Source organism: Nannobrachium achirus (genome assembly GCF_963921795.1).
Source record: "Nannobrachium achirus genome assembly, chromosome: 6".
Lineage (NCBI taxonomy): Eukaryota > Metazoa > Chordata > Actinopteri > Myctophiformes > Myctophidae > Nannobrachium > Nannobrachium achirus.
In genome coordinates, this window is record NC_137815.1 from 36502831 (window position 1) to 36526108 (window position 23278).

At 42.2% G+C, this 23278-nt stretch overlaps 1 protein-coding gene and 1 pseudogene across 2 annotated transcripts; both read left to right on the forward strand.

Moving 5' to 3' along the window:
- Positions 1-232: 232 nt before the first annotated feature.
- Positions 233-19021, forward strand: LOC308287474 (inter-alpha-trypsin inhibitor heavy chain H3-like; annotated as a pseudogene). Its single transcript, XR_013963347.1, has 20 exons — positions 233-346; positions 1062-1085; positions 1772-1926; positions 2124-2228; positions 3824-3986; positions 4772-4882; positions 5076-5204; positions 6373-6489; positions 6623-6791; positions 7649-7774; positions 8404-8585; positions 9505-9690; positions 9769-9908; positions 10019-10179; positions 10970-11017; positions 11130-11243; positions 11525-11726; positions 12306-12478; positions 12887-12998; positions 13152-19021. The product of XR_013963347.1 is annotated as an inter-alpha-trypsin inhibitor heavy chain H3-like (transcript).
- A 1560-nt stretch (positions 19022-20581) lies between these two features.
- Positions 20582-21337, forward strand: LOC308287066 (uncharacterized protein C18orf19 homolog B-like; the record flags this gene model as incomplete). Its single annotated transcript, XM_080728187.1, has 1 exon — positions 20582-21337. The coding sequence occupies one exon, from the start codon at positions 20582-20584 to the stop codon at positions 21335-21337; it is 756 nt and encodes a 251-aa protein (XP_080584313.1).
- Between the last annotated feature and the right edge of the window lie 1941 nt (positions 21338-23278).

The window sequence follows — 23278 nt, forward strand, 5'->3', positions numbered from 1 at the left end:
AAAGCCCCAAAACAAATCTTAATAAAAATAAAACAATAAACCTGGACAAGAACTCTGATTGCCCTGTAGGCAACCACACTAATAATTTACAATTCCTGATGCTACTGCAATTTGGGCACGTCAGGTCTTTTGGTCAATATTTCAACACAACATGCACATGCTGAGCCCTCCTCCTGGGCAGGGACATTGGGCTCTCTTCTCAGCATTGAAGTGAGTGAGTGTTTAGTGGAGTTTAGTTATGTCCAGGATGAGGAGTGTTGTGCTGCTGTGGGGCTGTGTCTGCCTCTGGCTTCTCAGCGAGGCCCAAGGAGCTTTGGTTATCTCCCACCATGACGCTGCCATGCAGGTAACATCACTGCTTCTCTTCTCTTTCTGCTGTTGTCGTTGAATTTATGTAAAACTCTTAGCTGTACAGTATGGTTTGTAATTTCTCTCATCTCTCTGTATATACATTTTATGTCTAGAGCAATGCACCATAATAAACAAATTCAGATTTTAGAACTTGGATCAAATTTTTGGATTTTAGATAGATTTTAGATCTTAATAGATTTTCCACTATTTGACATTCTTATCTTTCTCTCCTCTGTGTATGCATGAGTAGAGTATGTGAGTGACTTGCATGGGTTTGTATCCTCTATTTTAATTCAGCTTTCTATGTGAATTCCAGGAGACACAGGATTCCCCCAGGTTACTTAAGGTATTGTTCAAATGAAATGATTTCCATACACAAAGTCCTTCTTTTCCATGCTTTGAAGTTCACATTATTTTGTGAAAGCCTTGCAACCAATTTAGGATTGGAATAAATACTACATGAAGTTGGAAACTCACCGCTTACAATTTTTTACATTGTGATTATAAACACAATTTCACTCTAAGTCTAAAATAAAAACATGTCACATAACTTATTTTAATGGTACTAAATGACTCACAGTAGTCACTTTAATAAGTGAGTGACCATGCATGCCTGCTTCAATGTTAACCTCCAAAGTTTAGACCTAATCATAGAGGCCTAATACTAATACTCAATACTGTATTTTAAATCATTCATCTTTTCATTGCAGAAAAGAAGTACAAACAACATAGAGGTAAGAAACAACATCAATTGTTTTCAGTCTGTTAATGAACAAATGCAAAATACAGCTGTCAGACAAGCCTGACTCTCCAGAAGGAGTGATTCACTGCTATAGATGTGGAATAACTGAATGTTTTTCATATGAGCAAAATGCTAATAATGTTTCTTTGACACGCATCAGAGGCAGCTCCATGGCTCCCTAATTGTGAAAGTGAGAGTCTATCAAGTTTGTGAGAAATATGAAAATAGTGCACCTTAAATGTCAACGGCACCATTTGAGCTCTATAGAACACTAACAGTGGGTCGGGACCCAGAGAGATCTCTCTCTATAGCACTGAGTAGCAGCAGCCCAGAGCCATCACATTGGCCCCACTGGCTTGCATATCATCTGAATACTGCATGGCACACTACTCGCTTCCTTGACTACTCCTGGATGGTCTACATACAACATCATTAGACTCCTTATACCAGAAAAACCATGAGACCTAAAATCACAGTAACCGTTAATTGGTTAGAATTTGGGGCCTCACGGTGTGTCCGGAAGGCGGAAAGATCTGGTGCACGGCCGATGCCCGCACGCAATGAGGGCCTCTCCCACTCCTTTTCCTGGGCTGAATCAGGGGCCCAGTACGTCCCTGAGTCAAGGGTACCTCTGTCTCTCTCTCTCTCTCTCTCTCTCTCTCTCTCTCTCTCTCTCAGGTGGAGGTGGACAGTGTTACAGTGCACTGTACCGTAGCATCTCGTTTCGCTCACACCGTCATGACCTCCAGTGCTCTGAACAAGGCCAACTCCTCACAGGAAATCTTCTTTGAGGTGGAGCTGCCCAAGACCGCCTTCATCACCAACTTCAGCATGTTAGTGCCATCTCTGTCTCTTCTTACTATGTGTGTAGTAGTACTCCTGTATGTCTGCTTCTGTATCTCCCTGACCACTCTCACCACAATGTGCCAAAGCACATACAGTACTGTTGTAGTTTGCCTGCTTTTGGAAATGTAAAGGACAACTATTAGTGATAAACCCCTAACTCATTTGCTTCCTATTTGCTTTTCAGGGAAATTGATAATCAGATGTATGTTGGAGAGGTCAAGGAGAAGGAGAAAGCTAAGAAGCAGTATGAGAAAGCTGTCTCATCAGGACAGACTGCTGGACTGGTAAAGTAAGTCTCAGGCAGTTTTTTTCGATTGCTAAAACACATTTTTCAAAAATTTGGCACAATTTTCACAACCTTTACTTCTGTCCCCAATCGCTTGACTCAATTTGTTACTACTTTAGATTTCCTTATCATATTAGACTCTGACTTTCCTTCTTTACACTCTGATGTAAATTTCACATCACCTTGTTGTCAAAACACAAGACACACTTTTCAGGTTTGCACACACTTCTCACATAAAATCTCAAAGCATCAATCCACAACACACAAATATTCAAATCTCTAAACTTTCGGGTCAGGCGAGCAATTCAGAGCCAGGTCCCACTGCTTCAGGCCATGGAGGAGGCTTGTGGAGATGTGGGCTTTGAGGCCTGTCAGGGCTTCATGCGGCACTCTAGGCCAGGGGTTTTCAAAGTGGGTGATGGCACCCTGGGGTGCCACGACGGCAGTCCAGGGGTGCCGCGAGATCATTTGATAATATTTGGAATTTATTTGGACACTTGAAAAAATATTATTTAGTATAATTTTAAACTTGAAGTACAAAGTTATTTTCAGTCAGTTCTAACCAAAATGGCTATTATCTCAACGTTTTCCTCGCAACATACTGTAATCACTAAAATATTGTCACTCTCGGGCAGAAAACTTGTATCTCCAAGTTTCAAATGTGTACGTCTTTTGGTAAAGCAAAGCCCTGCTACATCATACAAGACTGTCGCACAAAAATATTGAAAACAGCCGATCTACAAGTGTGTTTGGAGTGTTTGGGGGTAAACGTTTGGACCTACAGTCAATAAAATGTTTTGTCTGCATATGTGTGTGCTGTTTTATGTTTGTCTATGAGATTAGTGGGCATACACTGGGTCATTTTACAAAAAGGGAATTGTGTTTTCAATTTTGCTCTTCAGTGTTCTGTTCATGCTTGGTAGTGTTCAGCCAAAAGCTGGTTGTGTTTATTCAATGAATGCATGTGTGTGTCATGTGAAAATATGGCTGTGTTTACCAAATGAAAACATGAGTTCCATTTTGTGAACATGTTAAGAGATTTGATGGCAAAGAGTTGTTTTGCAAAGGGATGCCAGGGTTTAGCAATTTGTGTTTGATGTTTGGAGTTTTGTGTGTGCAGTTTTGAAACAAACGTACAGTTTTGAAAAATGTGTTTTAGCAATCGAAAAAAACTGTAATTACTGGGAGAGAGGTAAAATAGCTATAGCAGATGACATTGCCCTAGTCTCGGATACAGCAGAGAAAGGAAGAGTTCCCCTACCGGCAGTAGAAATGAGTGCAAGGAGATCAGCCTCAAGCTCAATACCAAAAGTATTGAGGAAACCGCTTCCAACCAATGTAGTCGAGGAATTCAAATATCTCAGGCCTGGACCGCTTTAGCAGAACAGGGCCTGAAGGTCCACACAGGGCTCTTGCCTGGAATGCCCTGCATTGGGATGAGGAGAAATCTGACATGGAAGAAGACCTCAAGAGGCGGCTGTATGTAGCTACAGTGGAGTTAGTACTGCTGTAAGGGACTATACAGGAAAAAGCCCAACAGGGCAAATAAGAATGCTATTATTCTTTTATTCATTATTTTGGGTTTGTCTGTGTTCTAGGGCCTCTGGAAGAAAAATGGAGAAGTTCTCAGTGTCAGTGAACATTGCGGCCATTAGCAGTGTGAAATTCATTCTGACCTATGAGGAGCTTCTTAACAGGAAACTAGGCCAGTATGAGATTCTGAGTCGGGTCAAACCCAAGCAGCTTGTCCGCAACTTTCAGGTGGATCTCCATGCATACACACAGTATGTTCACATCACACACTGCTTATAGGAGCACTCCAGACATTTTCAACCTTATCTTCATATGACAGGTCGTCACTAATGCTTATTATATAAGATTTCCTCCTACAGTACTTACTCTGCATCTCACTGATGGGCTGTGGACAGTTCAGAAACCTAGTCTGGAAATCCAGACTGATTCGCTACTTTAAGTTTTGTCTCCGCAAGGAATGGGCGAGACTACTGTATGTTTAGCACCCTGTCTGTCCATCCCTGTCTTTGAACACCTAAGGCACCATTGGCTTGGTCGCAGCGAAACTGCACACACACTCCCACGCACCAGATTGATGAATCGGGCCCAGTATGGTGCTGCATTTATACAGAGCTTTTATCCAAGGCACTTTACAATGATTGTGCATTACATTCACCCATTAACACTCACATTTATACACCGATGGCGGAGGAAACCATGCAAGGCACCAACCTGCTTATCGAGAGCAATTAGGGGTTCAGTGTCTTGCTCAAGGACACTTCGACAGTGAAGGCCAGTCCATATTCTCTCCGAAACCACGCTTTTCGTCGGAGTTCAGACTTTCCGACTTTTTCTTCCTGGAAGTTGTCCACAGCCCTCCTCTGAGACACAAACGGATTGGTGCCATCTTATAATGACTGTGAGCATTAGTGAGGCCCAAACGATTATACGAATATAAGTTGAAAATGGGTGAAGTGATCCTTTAATGAAAAGCACATCTCACTGTGTGCATGTTTGTGTTTAACTTTACACAGATTGTAGCAGATATCTATGAGCCACAGGGTATTGCATATGTTGAGGCATATGGAACCTTCTTATCCAATGAGCTGCTCCCTCTGGTGGAGAAAACCGTCACAGACAAAAAGGTAGAGAGCTAAAAATGGCTCGACATTCTCATTCTCCCCCCCGTAAAACTGTATCTGCCTTGGATTTATTGAAGGAAAGCTGCCGTTTACAATCTCGCTTGAGAGTTCTGTTAGCTTTTAGCTCTTGTCTCCTATTAGACATGTCAGATGTCAGTTAGCACTATGAAGTGAATGTATCATATCCTTCTTTCAGGCACACATCTCCTTCTCACCGACACCGGAGCAGCAGAGGAAGTGTCCAGACTGTGATGGAACTCTGATCGATGGAGATTTCATCATCAAGTACGATGTGAAACGGCCCACGAGCCTAGGGGACATTCAGGTCAGCTGTCTGTTGTATCTATTTTATTTTATTTTATTTCCTTTATTTTTGAGCGGTGGTAAACCGCTCCATAGAGTGGCTGTGCGTGTGTCTGTAGCCTTTTCCGTTTTGCCATAGTAAAATGTGTACGTAGCATCATGTTTGTCTAGTGATGTCATATGTTGTATGTCTGTAGCCTTTTTCCTCAGCGTTTTGCCATAGCAAAACGTGTGTGTGTACCCTGTACATCCTAGACTCAAATCCTGGCCTGAAGAAGTTATGCAAGCACGACCACCGCTCACTTCACATTGGGTGTGATTTTTAAATTCAGGGTGGTCAATTATTTTTTACCCCCTTTTTCTACCCAATCTATCGTTATGCCAATGAATCCCTCCCCCACACATTACTGTGTTTTCACTGTTTTTGTATCCATACTGACTCACCTGCCAACCCTAACTAAATTCGAACTAATGAACCTTCGGACTAATGAACCTTCAGACTTATGGGCAGTCCCCTGAACCCACAACCTTCATTGGGTGGGCAGGGACTTTACCACTGCACCACTCTGCACACCATGAGTTACCTATTGTATCTATTTTAATCTTTTTCCCCCTTCCTCTTTTTAAAGTTTTGCTGTCGCAAATTTGATTTGATCATTCTGTGAAGCACTCGGTGTTGACCTGATATATGAAAGCTGCTGTGTATACATATAAATATGTGCCTTGCCATGTCAACCTGTGTGCAAGTGCTGACATTTTTACCATTGAGCTACTAGGCCTACCTTCTTGCTCAGGGTATAAATGTCATCTTTGCCATCAGGTAATATTTTTTGTCAAATCCTGTGCCTATCCTGTGTCTGAGACATTTAGATGGTCTTCAACACAAACTAAATGTCTCAATAGATGAGCAGGGAGACAAAATATAAAAGAAAATCCTAAGAAAATCTTTCTGCTAATTATTGACTAGAATAGAGACTCACTGTCTTATTCTGATCACATACATACTATGGCTTTCTGAGTTCTTCACTGAAATTAAAATTCCTAATGAACATAATGATCATTCCTAAAGCAAAGCATGTCCTGAAACTCTAATGCAGCTGTTGACAAGAAAATGTTATCAATAGTTACTGTTTTCCCCTTCCGTCACTGCTTTCTGAGTATACAGTGCATCTGTCTTTTTTCCCCCTCAGATTGTGAATGGATACTTTGTCCACTTCTTTGCACCTCCTGACTTACCCAGAGTTCCAAAGAACGTGGTGTTTGTGATTGACGTTAGTGGATCCATGTATGGAATTAAAATAAGGCAGGTGAGAAGGTAAACTGTAAGTGAGACAGTGTGTGAGAGAAAAGTCATGGAACCACAGTATGTATGTATACAGTATTTTATGTGGGCTATTCTATGTAAATGTTTATACATGACCTGTGATCTTGTGTGCACAGACACGTGAAGCATTGCTGGCCATCCTCCAGGACCTGCATGAGGAAGACTACTTTGCTATCATCCTGTTTGATAGTAATATTGATTTCTGGAAAGAATCTCTTATTAAGGCTAGCAAGGACAATGTGGCTGAAGCCATGACATTCGCCAGAGGGATACATCCACTTGCAGGTACATATTGGACGCTGCACTATTAAATGATTCCTACAGGTTGGCCCGGGGTACCTGTTCAGTGGGGTGTGACACTAGGATAGAATAGCACATGCCTACACGAGTGCTACATCCTCCTGGTGTATTAGACATGGACCGGAGAAATCATAATTGTCTGCCCAATACCTACTCGTCCCCAGTCAAATTCAGACGAACGGGAACAGGTATTTCTGGCCACGAGCATAGCCACTGTATAGATTCCTATAGAAATAGTTATATATATTCCTAATAGATAGAATGTTGTTTACTTTGTGTGGGTAATTTGCCTCAGTGAAGGGAGTTTGTTGAGCCTATGCTATGTGTATATGTATGATCACATAATTTGGTGTCATGTTGTAGTAGCCACTATATTATAGGGATGCATAATAACATAAGCTTTATATCGACCATTCCGAGGTCGCCGGACAGAAAGCGATACCTGCCGCTGTTTAGATCCTCAATACAATGATGTATACGGTGCACATCAAAAAGCAAGTCATTTGAAATCAACCTGTGATATGTCTTCTTTTATATTCCTGAACCGATCATATGACAACGGTCGCAATCGTTCATAAATAGTGTTTGTTCATGAGCTGTTCCAGCTGGCAAAGGCAGGGCCTTTAGCCAATGAGGAGCAGCGTTCTTGGTCGCAGTATGTTCTCTCAAATCTTTATAGACCAAGTTTATTCTCCTCAAAAAACTGTCCGACAGTACAAAGGCAGGGCCTTTAGCCAATGAGGGAGCCCGAGCCCACACTGTTTCCATACGAACAGTTTTTCTAGTTTGATTTAATATCATTGTACAACGTTGACTTTGTGGGTGGTGTGTTCCCATTACAGATACCAATATCAATGATGCAGCACTGGCTGCTGTAAACATGCTGGTGAAAGACAGACAAGATAATGTCCTCCCAGAAAGGAGTTTCGACATGATTATCTTCATGACTGATGGAATGCCAAGCAATGGTGAGCTCAACTTTTGAAATAATGCAATTATTAACTAAAGGTATCCCTGCCACTAGGCATACACAACCTAGTATAACATTATGAAAACTGTCTTTCTGTCTGTCTACTTCTATGTTTCATCTCAATGGCTTGGCCAATTCATTGTAAAAGTACACGTTAGCATTGAGCATTGGCTTATACTGACGAAGCTGACTTTGGAAAGTCTGTGCAGAGTTGTGGCATGCAGAAGACTGCACATACAGTACTGTAGAGTAGGGGCACATGCATCCCTGAGTATAGGCCACTGGTGTATTAGTATTAAACTGTTTGGTACAATGCACAGGATTTAGTGAGCCCTGTAACAAAGATTTCGGGCTATAATATTGTATAAACTATGTGTTAATATTCTCCTGAATCTGTGTCTGTGTGTACTTTTGGGAATGCATGTAGGCTGTAATTGACTATGTGTTAATTTGACCATATTTACAAATATGTGGGAGCTAACCCATGTAATGTATTCTGAGAAAAGATTGTGGTTCTGTCAGTGAAATGATGGTATGTATGTACTGTACCATTGTACAATAAAACATATTTTTTGTTATATTCTACATACTTTATATACAACAAACATACTGTATATTTACATACAGGAGTTACCCACCTCCCGACAATCCAAGAAAATGTCCGTAAAGCTATTGATGGAAGAATTACTCTCTTCTGTCTTGGATTTGGAAATAATGTGGATTACGCCTTTCTGGATGTGATGGCCCAACAAAACAAGGGACTGGCCCGCAGAATCTATGAGGATTGAGATGCGACCGCCCAACTCCAGGTGCAGTAAGGGAGGGTGTGATATAGGATTTATAATACGACGTGATAGTTCACAGCTATTAAAGTTACCGTATGTCAGTAATTTAAGCAGGGAGAAGGTCAAATACAATATACATGTAGTGAGATGCAGAATTCTGGATAAATACTAATACATTAAATTACACACTACAGTGCTAAATGCTGACTGAATTGAATATATCAACAGTCTCATTGACACGCCAACTGGGTCTAAACAAATCCCAGATTTTTGTTGACCCCAATGCATTCATCTGGGTGATGTTGAGACTCAATTGAGGCCCAAATGAGTATATTGGACAAAATGTCTATATTTGATTTTCTTTGCTTTATTCGTTGTAACATTTTAGTCACTGCTCCCTAACTCCTGCCATGTCCCCCTCTTGTTTTAAACATGCTTCAACTCAACCTAAAGTATAACCTCATATTATATCCCCTCATACTCCTGTTTCTTGGTAAGGACTGATAAGCTAGTTGCCACAATTAACAACCTCACAGTATGTGTAGTAATAACAACATGTTTGAGAAATGTCAGTCAGGTTTCAGAGAACTCCAACGGACACTATATTGGTTTAGCTCCTACAGTTCAACCTAGATAGGACTGTGTTGCATTAAATGACTGTTGAACTTACCAGCTGTGGCCTGCATGGTTTGATTCTAGCCAGCCGCAACCCATTTTTACTATTACTAATCTGTAGGGTCCAGTGTGATCCTTACAATTCAATTCAACCAAAATTAAGACCTTGATCTTGATCTTTTTGCAACAAACGTTATGTAAATGATTAAAAACATATTTATTATGTTAAATCATGATCTCAGTTTTAAAAAGGAAACATAAGGTTGTGCAGTATTGTTTTGACCATGCTAAGAAATATCTAACTTATGCAACTCACTTCACCCCCCAGGGTTTCTATGAGGAGGTGGCCAGTACTCTGCTCTTAGAGGTAAACCTTCGTTACCCTGACAACACGGTGGATTTGCTGACCAACAACCACTTCAATCAGCTGTTCAACGGCTCAGAGATTGTGGTGGCTGGACGACTGAGTGACAATGACATCGATAACTTCATGGTGGAAGTGTTCGCCAAGGGGGTGAGACAGAGGAGTACTGTAGTCTCTTACTTTAGATGAAAAAGCACGGCAGCTATTTACTCTATTCTCTTTCTCTAGCCTAATGAGGACTTTCAGGTGCAGGGCCAGGCGACCACTGCAGATTGGAACGTTATCTACCCAGAGAAGGAGTACATCTTTGGGGACTTCACAGAACGTATGTGGGCCTACCTCACCATCCAACAGCTACTGGAGCAGAGGTCTGTTTGAATCATCTCTAGCTAGCTGCTCTGTCAGCACTTTGAGACTGGATTTCTATACGATGAAGTCTATATAATGTATGAATACTGCTTTTCTTTTCTTTTTTCAGTAAGACTGGTACAGCAGAGGAAAAAAGCAATGCCACAGCCAAGGCTCTTGAAATGTCCCTGCAGTACAATTTTGTCACTCCACTGACCTCCATGGTGGTCACCAAGCCTCAGACTGAGGATGGCGAGAGTGATTCCCTCATCGCTGACAAACTGACTGAGGGTAGGGAAGATGGAATGAGAAGGAAAGAGTCATAACACAAGCACTATTAAACACATTTACTGACGCGTGTTCATTTATTAATTAATTTATAACCGCTACCTCTGCCAGCGATTTTATTCATCTTCTTATTTTACTGTATCTTTCGATATCCACAGATTTGTTTTTCCAACGCGGATGTAAACAAAGGATTTTATGTTGGAAACACTCGTCTCTCTTCTTTCCACCGAAAAAACAACACAATTTGTTTTCACCAAAAATGCAATATGGGAAAATAATCTAAATCTAAACGCGGACAAGGTGGATTTATTTTTAGATGATGTAATTTCCGGTTGTATTCTTCTTCTGGAGTCCTGGTAGCCATAAATTATTAGAGGATTTTTATTTTGTAGGTGTTTCTGTTCTGCTAGCGTTATAAAGGAGAGAGATACTGTAGGGATCTGCTGGTCAGCCCGTTTAAGCCCATTACTGCTCCAAATGCAAAATATAAGGTGCTACCGTGCTACACTTGGCCCAAGTGTAATCTAACCATTAGGAAACTCTAAGGAACGTGGAAGTCCATATTTTTCCAATAAATAAGGGTTTTACTCAAGCTTGTCTCAGAATCTCATTGCTTTTCCTCGTTTACCACAATGTTGGGTGAACATGGCCACACATATCACGTGACGTTGATCCCCTTCCAAGCGAGCGTTGTATTTGAAATGATGTAGATGGACGTCAATAGCGGTCAGTGTGTTAAAGCTGCTGAATTCATACGTTGTCATCTTCTAATATCTTTTCACTACTTCTACAGCACAACGACAAAGGGAAGAGAAAGTCAATGCTGCTCCCACATATCTTGGTAAATATCCAAGTGCTAACATATAGCTCAGTTTCAAATATTGACTGCAGATTTTGAAGTGTCCAATGTTAAATGAACTGTGCTCTCACTCACCTTGATAATGTCCTTTCAGTGGATGGAGATCCTCATTTCATGATAGAGCTTCCAAAGAGAGATGATGCACTGTGCTTCAATATCAATGACACACCAGGAACCATCTTCAACCTGGTTAGAGACACAACCACAGGTGATAAAAAATATGATTATATTTTAGTTTTTAATTATTCACATTGTCAGAGCCAAAGATACCGTAGACTAGAGGACAACTTCTGACTGATGATTATTCTGACATCTTTTATTTGTTAATGTACAATTGAATACTAAATACACATCTGATTCTGAATAGTTGTATTTTGTAAGAGTTAAATGGTATGTTGGGGAACTCTTTAATTGTATATATAATATTTTAGTTAATAATAGTTTTCATCTGTGCTTTTTGAGTGACTGAATCCAGTTTTACTACCTTAGGAATTTTAGTCAATGGTCAGACTATTGGAGATAAGAAAGTTGCCCCCGATGGTAAAATCAACACCTACTTTGGGCGTTTCGGCATCATTCACAAGACCCTCGGGGTGAGACTCGAGGTGACCACTGAAGACATCTCTGTGTTACAAGATGGAAAACTTGTCAAGTTACTTTGGTCTGATAAAGATGCCCTCAAAGGACCCAAGTAAGTTATTACTCAATGACAGGACAATAGAAGTAGCCTACACAATACGATATTTAAAGTTAAGGCTGAATTAGGGTGACCAAATGTCGTCTTTTACCCAGACATGTAGACCTACTCTTTTTGTGTCCTTAAAATCAGACAATTGTTAAATATATATAAATTCCTTAAAATGTCTAGGTTTTGCCTAACGTGTACCACAGACCATTAAGCATAGCCTATACATATGTATAATACATATTTACAATAGGCCTACACATTAACGGGTTTGTACAGAAATATGTTGTGAGAGTGCTGGGAGTGCACTGGACATTCATAAATTCAGACTCGTCGTATTTCAAACTCACCCATTGTAAAAGTTGCTGCACTGGCGTTCAGTATCTTTATGTGTCTTTTGAGTATCTTCATTTTCTGGGAATTCACAACGTGGTCACCCTAGGCTGAATCCCTGCTGCTCACCCTTCTAGTGTACACCTATTGTATATCAACATTTCCTTCTCTCTCATCTCTCTCTCTTCCATGCCTCCCCACTGCCTCCCTACCTCTGTTCTCTCTGCCCCGACACCTCCTTTCCACCACCAGCATGGATCTTCTGTTGACCAAAGACTGCACCCTGACGGTCAGTCTAAAAGATTCAGTAAAGTTTGTTGTCCTGCTTCACCGGGTCTGGAAGAGCCACCCATACCACCAAGACTACCTGGGCTTCTACACCCTGGACAGCCATCTTCTCTCCCCATCTGTTCATGGACTGCTAGGTAGAACATCACACTAGGGGGCAGCACTAGGACAGGATAGAATCTCTGATGTACTGTTTACTGAAACATCTTTTCTACCCTCCTCCCTATCAAATCACTCATAGGATGTTTTTTCAAAAGGCTGTCAAAATAATTGACTACCTTTAACACAGTAATTGTGTAGTTTAGTTGTTTTTCCAACCCTTATTCATGTTGCAATATAGCAGTATTAAGATCACAGTAATGGTTATAACCTATCAAGTCAACATTACAAAGTGCTTTCAGATGTTTAATTCTTTTACATTGTGCAATTGGGATAGGGTTAAATTGCCAATGTATTTTCAGTGCAGATTAATGGAGAATAAACTGAAGTCCAGAATGATTCTATTTTAAATACATTTCTTACAATGGTGGGCTGTCCTCCTCCAGGTCAGTTTTACCATGGGGTTGAGTTTGAGGTGGGAGATCTGCGTCCAGGAGAGGTCCCTGAGAAACCTGATGCCACCATGTATGTGAAGGGACAGGAGCTCAATGTGACCAGGTACACATGACTGTCTCATCCTATAGACTGAATGAATATTTATAGATCTGGTACAGATAAAAGTGTGTGTTTGTCTTTGTTTCAATGTGCAGTATATACAGTGTTTTAATACATTTGAGTCGATATAATGTCTCTTTCTCCATTGGTCCACAGAGGCTGGCAGAAGGACTATAGGAATGATGTGAAGAATGGAATAAATATTCCCTGCTGGTTCATTCATAGTAATGGAACAGGCCTCATAGATGGAGATGCCTCAGATTACATTGTGTCTGGCCTGTTTAAGACTTACTGATGAGTGGCAATGACAGGACTCACTTGGTTCCAAATGTATAGAACAAATGTTCATGATTATCATTCTTTAATTGTAACATTCTATGCTTGCGTAAACTGCAATTGTAGTCTACACCAGGGGTCTTCAATGTTTTCGGGCCAAGGACCCCTTAGTTGAGAGAGAGATGAAGCAGGGACCCCCACAACCATTTCATAGATTCCATATAGTTTCATTGTTTGACAGCACAATCATCAGTGTATTTATCCAAAAGAGAGACTCACCTACTCACCAGTTAAGAGTGGGGTGGCTCAGAGTAGATGACAGATTACAGCAACTTGCAATGGGCCTGGTGTACAAGATACACTACACCACTATGATACCCAAGTACCTGTCAAAATACTTTATAAACATTAAGGATGTCCATAATTACAACACCAGAGGCAGTGCCACAGATCACTTTCAACCCAGAGTCAAAACCAACAAAGGGTCAAACTCTTTTTTTCTGCTATACCACCAAAATGTGGAAAGCCTTACCGAAGGCCATAAAGGAGTGTGGATCACTAGCATCCTTTAAAATTACTTAAATGGTTTCCTGTGGACATAAGCTTAGTCTTTTCATGGATCTCCTTTTAGTAGACCTTGTACCAGTGAACTGTACCGTCATGAAACTGTACCTTTTCCTATGCAAACTTCTAATAAAGTCAATCAATCAATCAATCAATCAATCAATGTGTTTTCAGATAGTCGCTGTGAGTTGGACTAAAAGATGGATATACCAAACAAACTTTTTAAAAGAATAAGCAATCACATCACTTCCGGACATCACCATGGCAGGACGTGTTTTTCGCTCACGCTCCGGAACCAAAACACCAAAGGCTTGGTTCATCCCACATTTTCTTCTATTTCTACTATGGATCACGGATTTATGCTATAAATCACCACAGATCCTAACACCAATGGAATACAAGAATCTTTTATGGGAAATGGACAAAACGGACGAAAAACACAGTGAGTTATATCTTCTTGCCAAAACGGTAGCTAAGCACCCGAGCTTTGGATCTCATGTTATTCAAGCTTTGCTGGCTGCTAACCGGAACAAAAGAGACAAACCCCTGAATGGTTGTATGAGTCGATCTCTGATCTTCTTATTATTACTACAATCAGGTGATATAGAGTTGAATCCGGGTCCTGTAGCTACACGACAGATGACCCGAAGACTAGCTGCTCTCGCCACTGCAGCTGGCTTGACTACGGCGGATCCTTCTTTGTCAGTGACCAGCGAAGCTAACGATGCTAACTTAGCTAGCCCCTCACTGATGAAAACAGAGGGACTCACAACGGGCTACTCCAGCTGCCCTGACCAGCGGATCCCTGACGATTACTCGGCAGTCGCCTCCGCGGACTTACGGATCGTCGAAGGACCCCCTGGCTCACGGACCCCCGGAGAACCCTCGGTGATCGCCCCCGCATGACTAGCTCAGCACGAGACCAGCATCATCGACGCAAGTCACGCAACACCGGACCCCGGCGCCCCCCCCGATTCACCCGATCTGCAGACGCACCCGGCGGACCCCTGCATGGACCCGACGGACCCTCTCGTGGACCCAGCACCCCAGAACAGAGTCTACATTAACTCTGCTCCACGCTGGATGACCGAGAAGGCCCGAGAACTTTTCTCAACCTGGGTTAAATCGGTTACCTCAACCCCCCACCACCCCAACCCCCAACTTTACACGGAGACCCCTTTGTCCCTTTGTCCCCCTCTGAAGCCACCAGAGACTACAACCAACCCCCCCTCCTCCCCCACCGACGCCGATGCCACCACTTCTATGGACCTTGCCATGGATTTTGCCAGCCGCTTTGTGAAAAGAGGAATTCACATTATGCACTTAAACATTAACAGTTTGTTTGCTAAATATGAACAAATCAAGCATATGGTTCTCGAAGGTAAGGTCCACTTTCTAACCTTCTCAGAGACTAAACTTGATGCCTCTATCACTGACTCTCAGATCGAAATTGACAACTACTCTGTAATCAGAAATGATAGAAACAGATTTGGTGGTGGTGTATGCATGTATGTTCATAACAGTATTAAGTATATCCCCCGCCCTGACCTACAACACAGCTCTTTAGAAACTGTATGGGTGGAAGTGATTCTTAAGAAAGCTAAAAACATACTAATCGGTGCCATCTATAGACCGCCCGACCAAAATGATTTCTGTGAGTTACTGGAGGAGAGCCTTGCACCGGTGGACAATGTTGAAAAATACATTATTGGAGATTGGAACATAGACATGCTTCGTAAAGAAGCTCCTCTATTCAAAAAATTCAATAAGCTTTGTAATCAACAGGGTTTCACTCAGCTCATCACCAAGCCAACTAGGGTTACAGATAACTCTCAAACCACCATAGATCTCATTGTAACCACAGACAAATCTAAAGTCTCCGCGAGTGGGACTATTGAATGTGGTGGCCTAAGCGACCATGATATAATTTACTGCACCCGTAAAATACATAAGTCCAAAGCTGACGGCCACAAAACAGTTGAAGCTAGAAACCTCAAAACCTACTCTAGCGAAGCCTTTAATCACAAACTGGAGAAATCTGACTGGTCCCCAGTTCTAGCTAGCACTCAGATCGATGAAGCCTGGCTGGGCTTTAAATCCATTTTCAACACTACCCTAGACGAAGTGGCTCCTTTGCGTAGGGTCAGGGTTAAAGCCCGCTCACAGCCATGGTGGAATTCGGAAATCTGTGAATCAATGAAACTCAGAGACAAAAAATACTCTGAGAAACGCAAATATAATCACAAACTCAAAAAAGGCCCCAATAAACACCTTGAAGCCAAATTAGAAATAGTCAGTTTAGAGGCTAATAAACTGAGAAATCGGACAACCTCCTTAATCCTTTCTGCCAAAAAACACTACTTGGATGAGAAAGTTGAGGAAAACATCCACAAACCACGAGACCTATGGAAGCTATTTAAAACCCAGCTAGGCTGTGGTGCTAAACTTAGATCCATAGCCAGCAACATATCCATCCAAACTCCCATAACCCTCCTCACTGACAGTCTCGATGTAGCCAAAAATCTCAACATCTATTTCACCTCCATGGCCAAAAATCTGGTCAATAAACTGCCCGCTCCATCTGGGCTGTTTGGTGTTAGGCACATCTTGAAATTCTACAGGAACCTTGGGGTATGCAAAGACAATTTTAAACTTACCACGGTGACAACTGATGAAGTGTTTAAAAAACTTTGCACCCTACCTCAATTCAAGGCCGCTGGCCATGATAAAATCGCCCCCAAATTTCTCATAGACTCAGCTGCCACCATTGCCCCAATCATTACCCATATTATTAATCTATCTATCAAGCAGGGTTATGTCCCCCAGGACTTCAAATTAGCTAAGGTAACCCCCCTGCACAAAAAAGGCAGTAAACTTGACCCTGGCAACTACAGGCCAATCTCAATCCTTAGTTCCATCTCTAAGGTAATGGAAAAAATTGTCTATGAACAGGTGGCTAAATATCTTGAAGAAGGCTTACAGCCGAAACGTTTGTTTCTCATCTGCAAATGCAACAATAAAGAAAAGACAACTCTTGCCACTGTGTGCGATCCATCCTCCTCCTCCTACATGTAAATATCTTGAAGAGAATAAACTGATCTACGAGTTCCAGTCTGGCTTCAGAGAGTCCCATTCCACAGATACATGCCTCATCTATTTGAATGATTACATCAAACGTGAAATTCACGATGGCAAATATTGCGGCATGGTCATGCTGGACCTCCAGAAGGCATTTGACACCGTCGATCATTCTATTCTGATCGAAAAACTCAAAGCTATTGGTCTTGATAGCACAGCAGTGAGATGGATGCACTCTTACTTGGTGGGGAGGGAACAGATGGTGGAAGTCAACGGAACCCTGTCCCCCCCCCTCCCAGTAATCTGTGGAGTACCTCAAGGGAGTATACTAGGACCACTGTTGTTCTTAATATACGTAAACGACATGTCATCTGCTTGTGACTGCAATCTGTTTCTGTTCGCGGATGACTCGGCTCTCCTAGTCTCCGGCAGAGACCTATTGCAGGTTGAAAAGGCCCTTAACTGTGAACTTAACAAGATCTGCACCTGGCTCAATGACAACAGACTCTCAATTCACCTAGGCAAAACTGAATGTATCCTCTTTGGATCTAGTCAGAAACTTAGCCTAGTTGAGAACTTCACAATTAAAGTAGGTGACACTGTGATAGAAAGAAAAAACTACATCTGCTACCTGGGTTGCATCCTGGAGGCTAACCTATCCAGTGAAAAAATGACCACCAAGGTTATCAATAAAGTCAACCAACGAATTCGCTTCTTGCAAAGGGTTGCCCCGCTGATCAATACTAAATCCCGAAAGACACTAGGAGGAGCTCTTATTGGGCCCCTCATTGATTACGGAGTCCTTGTCTGGTATCGCGACGCCCCAGCCGCCTTAAAGTTAAAGCTTCAAACAGCCCAAAACAAACTAATTAGGGTTGTGCTTGGTCTCCCTCCTCTGACTCACCTTACCGATCATCACCACGAAAGCGTGGGATGGCTCAAAGTAGCTGACAGAGTACAGCATCTTGCAATGGGCCTGGTGTACAAGATACACTACACCTCCAAGACTCCCATGTACCTGACAAACTACTTCTTAAAGGTCAAGGATGTTCACGACCACAACACCAGAGGCAGCTCCACGAATCATCATCAACGTAGATTTAACACTAAACAAGGCTCTAACTCGTTCTCCTGCTACACCATCAACATGTGGAACGCCCTTCCTCAAGCCCTAAAGGAGAGCAAATCCCTAGCCTCCTTCAAAATTGGTATGAAAAGTCACCTTCAGACAGCTGCTACCCGTGACTTGTAAATAGACTAAGCCCCCATGCCCCCCCCCCCCTTTTTTATTATTCTTTTTTCTGCCTTTGTATTTGATGTTATGCTTTTGAAACTGATATTATCCTAGATAAAGTACTATGTTCTATCCGTCTGTCTTTCAATGTTATATGAGATACTTAAAGTGTGGTTCCTGTGGAAATAAGCCTCGGCTTTCTAGGATCTCCTTTTAGTTGACCTTGTACCAGTGATTTGTACTGTCATGAAACTGTACTTTTTTCTATTGCAAACTTCTAATAAATTCTTCAATCAATCAATCAATCACTTGAACCATCAATACTAAATAAACTTGACCTTTCACTCTGTACTTAGTCTGCTCTTTATCCCCTCTACACCAAAGCTCTTTGCCAAAAATAGACGATCTACAAGCTTATAGATCTGCTATTTTTGGAGAAAGAAAAGTCTCAGATTATTGACACTAGGGTTCAAGTGGTTAATATAAAAAAGGAGACGTTTTGGAGGACCCCCTGTAGTGACTCTGAGGACCCCCTGGGGGTCCCGGACCCCCTGTTGAAGACCCATGGTCTACACTAAGATTTGTATTTTTTATTATTTTCATGGGAGGTGGGGGCAGGGACTTTAATTGATAGGCACAGTGAAGAGAGAGCAAACACGAAGAGGGCATTGCTTCAACTTCTCAAACTTGTACATTTCAAGGACCCCCATAACTCTCCGTGTTACAGACCTGCTGTTCTTGTTGTTTTGTTATTTTTGTTTTGGAACATAAGGAGGGAGGTGGGGATTGTATGCGTTGTATGTCTTTTGTATGTTATGTAACATAAAAACTGTAAAGGTAAAAAATAACAAAGAGTTACAGACCTGTAAGCGAACGATGTCAAAGAATCCAGATGGTCCCTGGACCCGACTTTGAAAACCACTGCTCTAGTCTAGGGGATGTGAGTGACATGCAGAAAATGTTCCGTCCAGATTCTGTGTCTGTCAGGCATTATTGCTATGGTTATGTGCCCTGACCATTCAGCTTTTACTGGTTATATTCTACATGCTGTATTATACAGTACAACATCTAACTATTACGAATGTCTGTCCGCTGTCTGTCTGCATGCTAACATCACTGATACTACACAGTGTAGCCACCATGGTAACAGCCGCAAGCTAATTTTGATGCCCAAATTTGGAGATGATGTCTGCCATCTATCTGCATGCTGACATCACTGAAAATAAATAGTGTTTCCACCATGGTAACAGCCACATGCTGAAACAATGCCCAAATTCGGAGATGAGCATGCTGACATCACTGATACTAAACATTGTTGCCACCATGGTAACAGCCGCAAGCTAAAACGATGCCCAAATTTGGAGATGATGTCTGCCATCTGTCTGCATGCTGACAGATAATAATAGTGTTGCCACCATTAATAGCTAGCCTGATAAATCAGTCGCACATTACCACCCCCTGTTGGTGGGTGGTGTGAAGTGAAACGTAGTGTGTGAAAAGTCTGAAGCTTGCAATCAGTCTAGGTAACAGCCACATGCTGAAACAATGCCTACATCACAGACAGGTATTGCACAACTGGATGTCAATGGTGACTGTTCTGCCCAACGGGAACCGGTCTGGGTTCTCCAACATTACTTCTGAGACTCCTACATTCAATCGGGCACAGGACTAGTACAGTATACTTACATACAGGAATTACCAGAATCCCAACAATCCAAGAAAATGTCCGTAAGGCTGTTGACGAAAACAATTCTCTCTTCTGTCTGGAATTTGGAAATAACGTGGATTACTCCTTTCTGGATGTGATGGCTCAACAAAACAAGGGACTGGCCCGCAGAATATATGAGCAGCTGCCCAACTCCAGGTGGACACTGAATTGAATAGATCAACAGTCTCAGTGACTCCCCATCTGAATCTTAGCAAGACCAAGATGAAGGCATTGGCCAACATTTTAGTTGACCCTAATGCTGCATTCATCTGGGCGTAGGCCGGACTTTTGGCCATTTTGGCCACGCTTCAGTTTACTTAAGCCCAGACATTTTTTAACTCACTTTCCCATTGGTTTTTGACTAATAATCTGGGCACAAAAACCTGGCACAAACAGCTTAAATGTGTTGTAAAATGTCAGGATTCAAAGTTTGTTGTATGCCAGGGTCCCATTGGCCAAGCTTTGCAGGACGCGCTGTGATTGGCTAGTGGGACGCCTAAATAGCACCCATCACTTCACATTAGGTGCAAAAGATGTCTGGTCGCGAAAGATCTCCGGGCATGACAGTCTCCCATGCTGTTCGCTCACTGGCTGCAACAATGTTTTGTCCATCCCTTATATCATATAATCTGAAACTTGTGGTATCCACGTTTTATCAACCATAGTCAAAGGACCCTGTGAGTGTATGTCACTGCATTACAGAGGTGGATGGAGGCGATAAGGATAATGATGCAGCGTGTCCTATCCCAGAATATTTTGCGGCAGGTGGCCGGGGCACGCTTGTTGCTGGTTGGCGTGTCCGATCCTCCCTTGGCAGTGAGTAGTCATATAGAACGCCTGTCCCCCTCCACAGCTCATTGCTGGTTATCAGCCTCTGCCACCAACAAGGCAGCCCAACACCCAAAAGAGCCTTGTCCCAGCTCCACTCCTCAAGCCCGGGCAGGCAGGAAGCCTCATCATGGGGAGAAATCTGGGACAGAAGTCTCCCCCACGACTGCTACCTCCTCCACAACGGAAGACTCTTTAGAGTTGGACCCCCTGCAGGACAAGTCCATTGGTCTTTACCAGAGACTTAAGAGAATGTTTAAACAATATGGAAAGGTGATGATCCCTGTACATCTATTGACGTCCTCTGTCTGGCTTGGAACGTACTACTATGCTGCTATGAAAGGTGTGAACGTAGACTCAATAGTTGGCCTTTGGAGAAATTCTCCTGGTGCCCATCTCATAACTGCCTATGCCATGTATAAGATTACCACCCCAATCAGATACATGGTGACTCTAGGTGGAACATCGCTCGCAGTGCGGTATCTCAGGAGGCGAGGCTACATGATCACACCGCCTTCCGTCAAAGTGTACTTCCAAGACCGGAAGGAGAAACTGAGCAAAAAAATGGAGGAGACGAAAGAGAGGTTTTCGAGAAAATTGAAGAGACCAGAGAACTCTTCTCCGCCAGGACAGAGGAAACAAAAGAACGACTAAAGATCAATCACGAAACAAAAGAAAAGTTGTCAAAGAAATTGCAGGAAACCAAAGAAAAGTCTCTGATGTAGTAATATAGTATAAATCAACCTCGATATCTCAATGTTTGGAATCGGTTGGGGGAAAGCGCGGGCACTTGAGAAATCTGTTTCTAAAAGGGGATTTGCATTATCATTGTCCTAAGTGGGATTGTTGGCTTAAAGTTCAGTGAAAACCCATAACAATGTAATTGTATGGAGATTTAGGCAGAAAAGAAATACACAAAAGAATGTGCATTTAGTATAAGAAACTACCTTGTTTGAGACAAAAAAGCATCACATGCTGCGTGGAGGCAGGACACTTCCTGGACCGTACACAAATAAAAGCTTGAAACTGGACATACACCAGACACAATAGTTTCCCTTTAAGACTAAGACTTGTTATAGGGATATATTTTTATACATGGCAGAATTTTGTATTCTTACAGAAGAGGCATACTTTGAAGGAATACACAATATTTATGTAGCACCTTTTTGTAAACTTTTAGTATCTTTGTGTGTCTTTTGAGTAGAGGCTCGGCCGAGTGTCCTCTTTTCAGAAAATAAAAGTCTGGGTTTCCGAGGCTATCTTTTCAGGGATTCAAAACGTGGTCACCCTAGGCTGCTCACCCTTCCGGTGTACTCCTACTTATCAACATTCTTTTCTCTCCTGCCTCCCTCTTCCTTCCCTCCCCACTGCCTCTCTGCCTCTGTCTCTCTGCCCTAGCCTCCTTTCCACCACCAGTAGGCCTATGGATCTTCTGTTGACCAAAGACTAAAGTCTCAAATATTTCAGTAAAGTTTGTGGTCCTGCTACACCGGGTCTGGAAGAACCACCCATGCTGCCAAGACTACATGGGCTTCTACACCCTGGACAGCCATCTTCTCTCCCCATCTGTCCAAGGCCTGCTAGGTACAGAACATCACACTAGGGGGCAGCACTAGGACAGGATAGAATCTCAGATGTACACTGAAACATCTTTTCTACCCTCCTCACTATCAAATCACTCATTGGATGCTTTTTGAAGCGGTGAAAGCCGCTTCCAAGGTGTGGCTTTGTGTCCCATGTCTGTTCCGTGCATGCAGAATTGAGGATTGGTCAAGCTTCACATGACAATTTGGCCCTCCAGACAAAATCATTCATTCATTCAGAATTCATGAAAATATAGAACTAAAGCACATAGAACACACACACACACACACACACACACACACACACACACACACACACACACACACACACACACACACACACACACACACACACACACACACACACACACACACACACACACACACACACACCTCTCCCCCGACTTCCATTTTCATGTCCTCTAAATGATTCTTACTGTAAAACGAGTTAGTGGAAAGCCTATCTAGATGACAGCTTCCTGTGTGTGAGTGTCTTTCAGGGGTCAGTAGTCACGCACTAGTCTACACAGTATGTAGCATTCGAAGATGGTGTAGTTTTGTGGCTTGAGAGACTACCTGTGCATAGACAATCCTTAACAATCCAACCACATGGTGTAATAAAGATAAAGATAGTCAGAAGGGCAGGTGAAAGAGGGAGTGAGGGAGGAAGAAAGAGGATTTTGATTGATTGATTGATTGATTGATTGATTGATTGATTGATTGATTACTTTATTTGTCAGAAATGTCAACATGTACAGTCAGAAATGTAGGCTATACAGCAGCATAGATGATAACAGTAGAATAATGAATGATGAATAAACAATAATATTTAAAGCAAAGAAAGAGAGTGCAAAAAAGAGCAAAGAGAATAAAAAGAGCATCATCCAATGTAGTGGTGTGTAAACCTTTGGTATATTGTACACACCAACAGCATTTTTCCCCAGTATCTGCTACCTAACTTTGTGTAAAGAACCTCACAGTATACTCTATGTACAACAGACTAGTATATTCA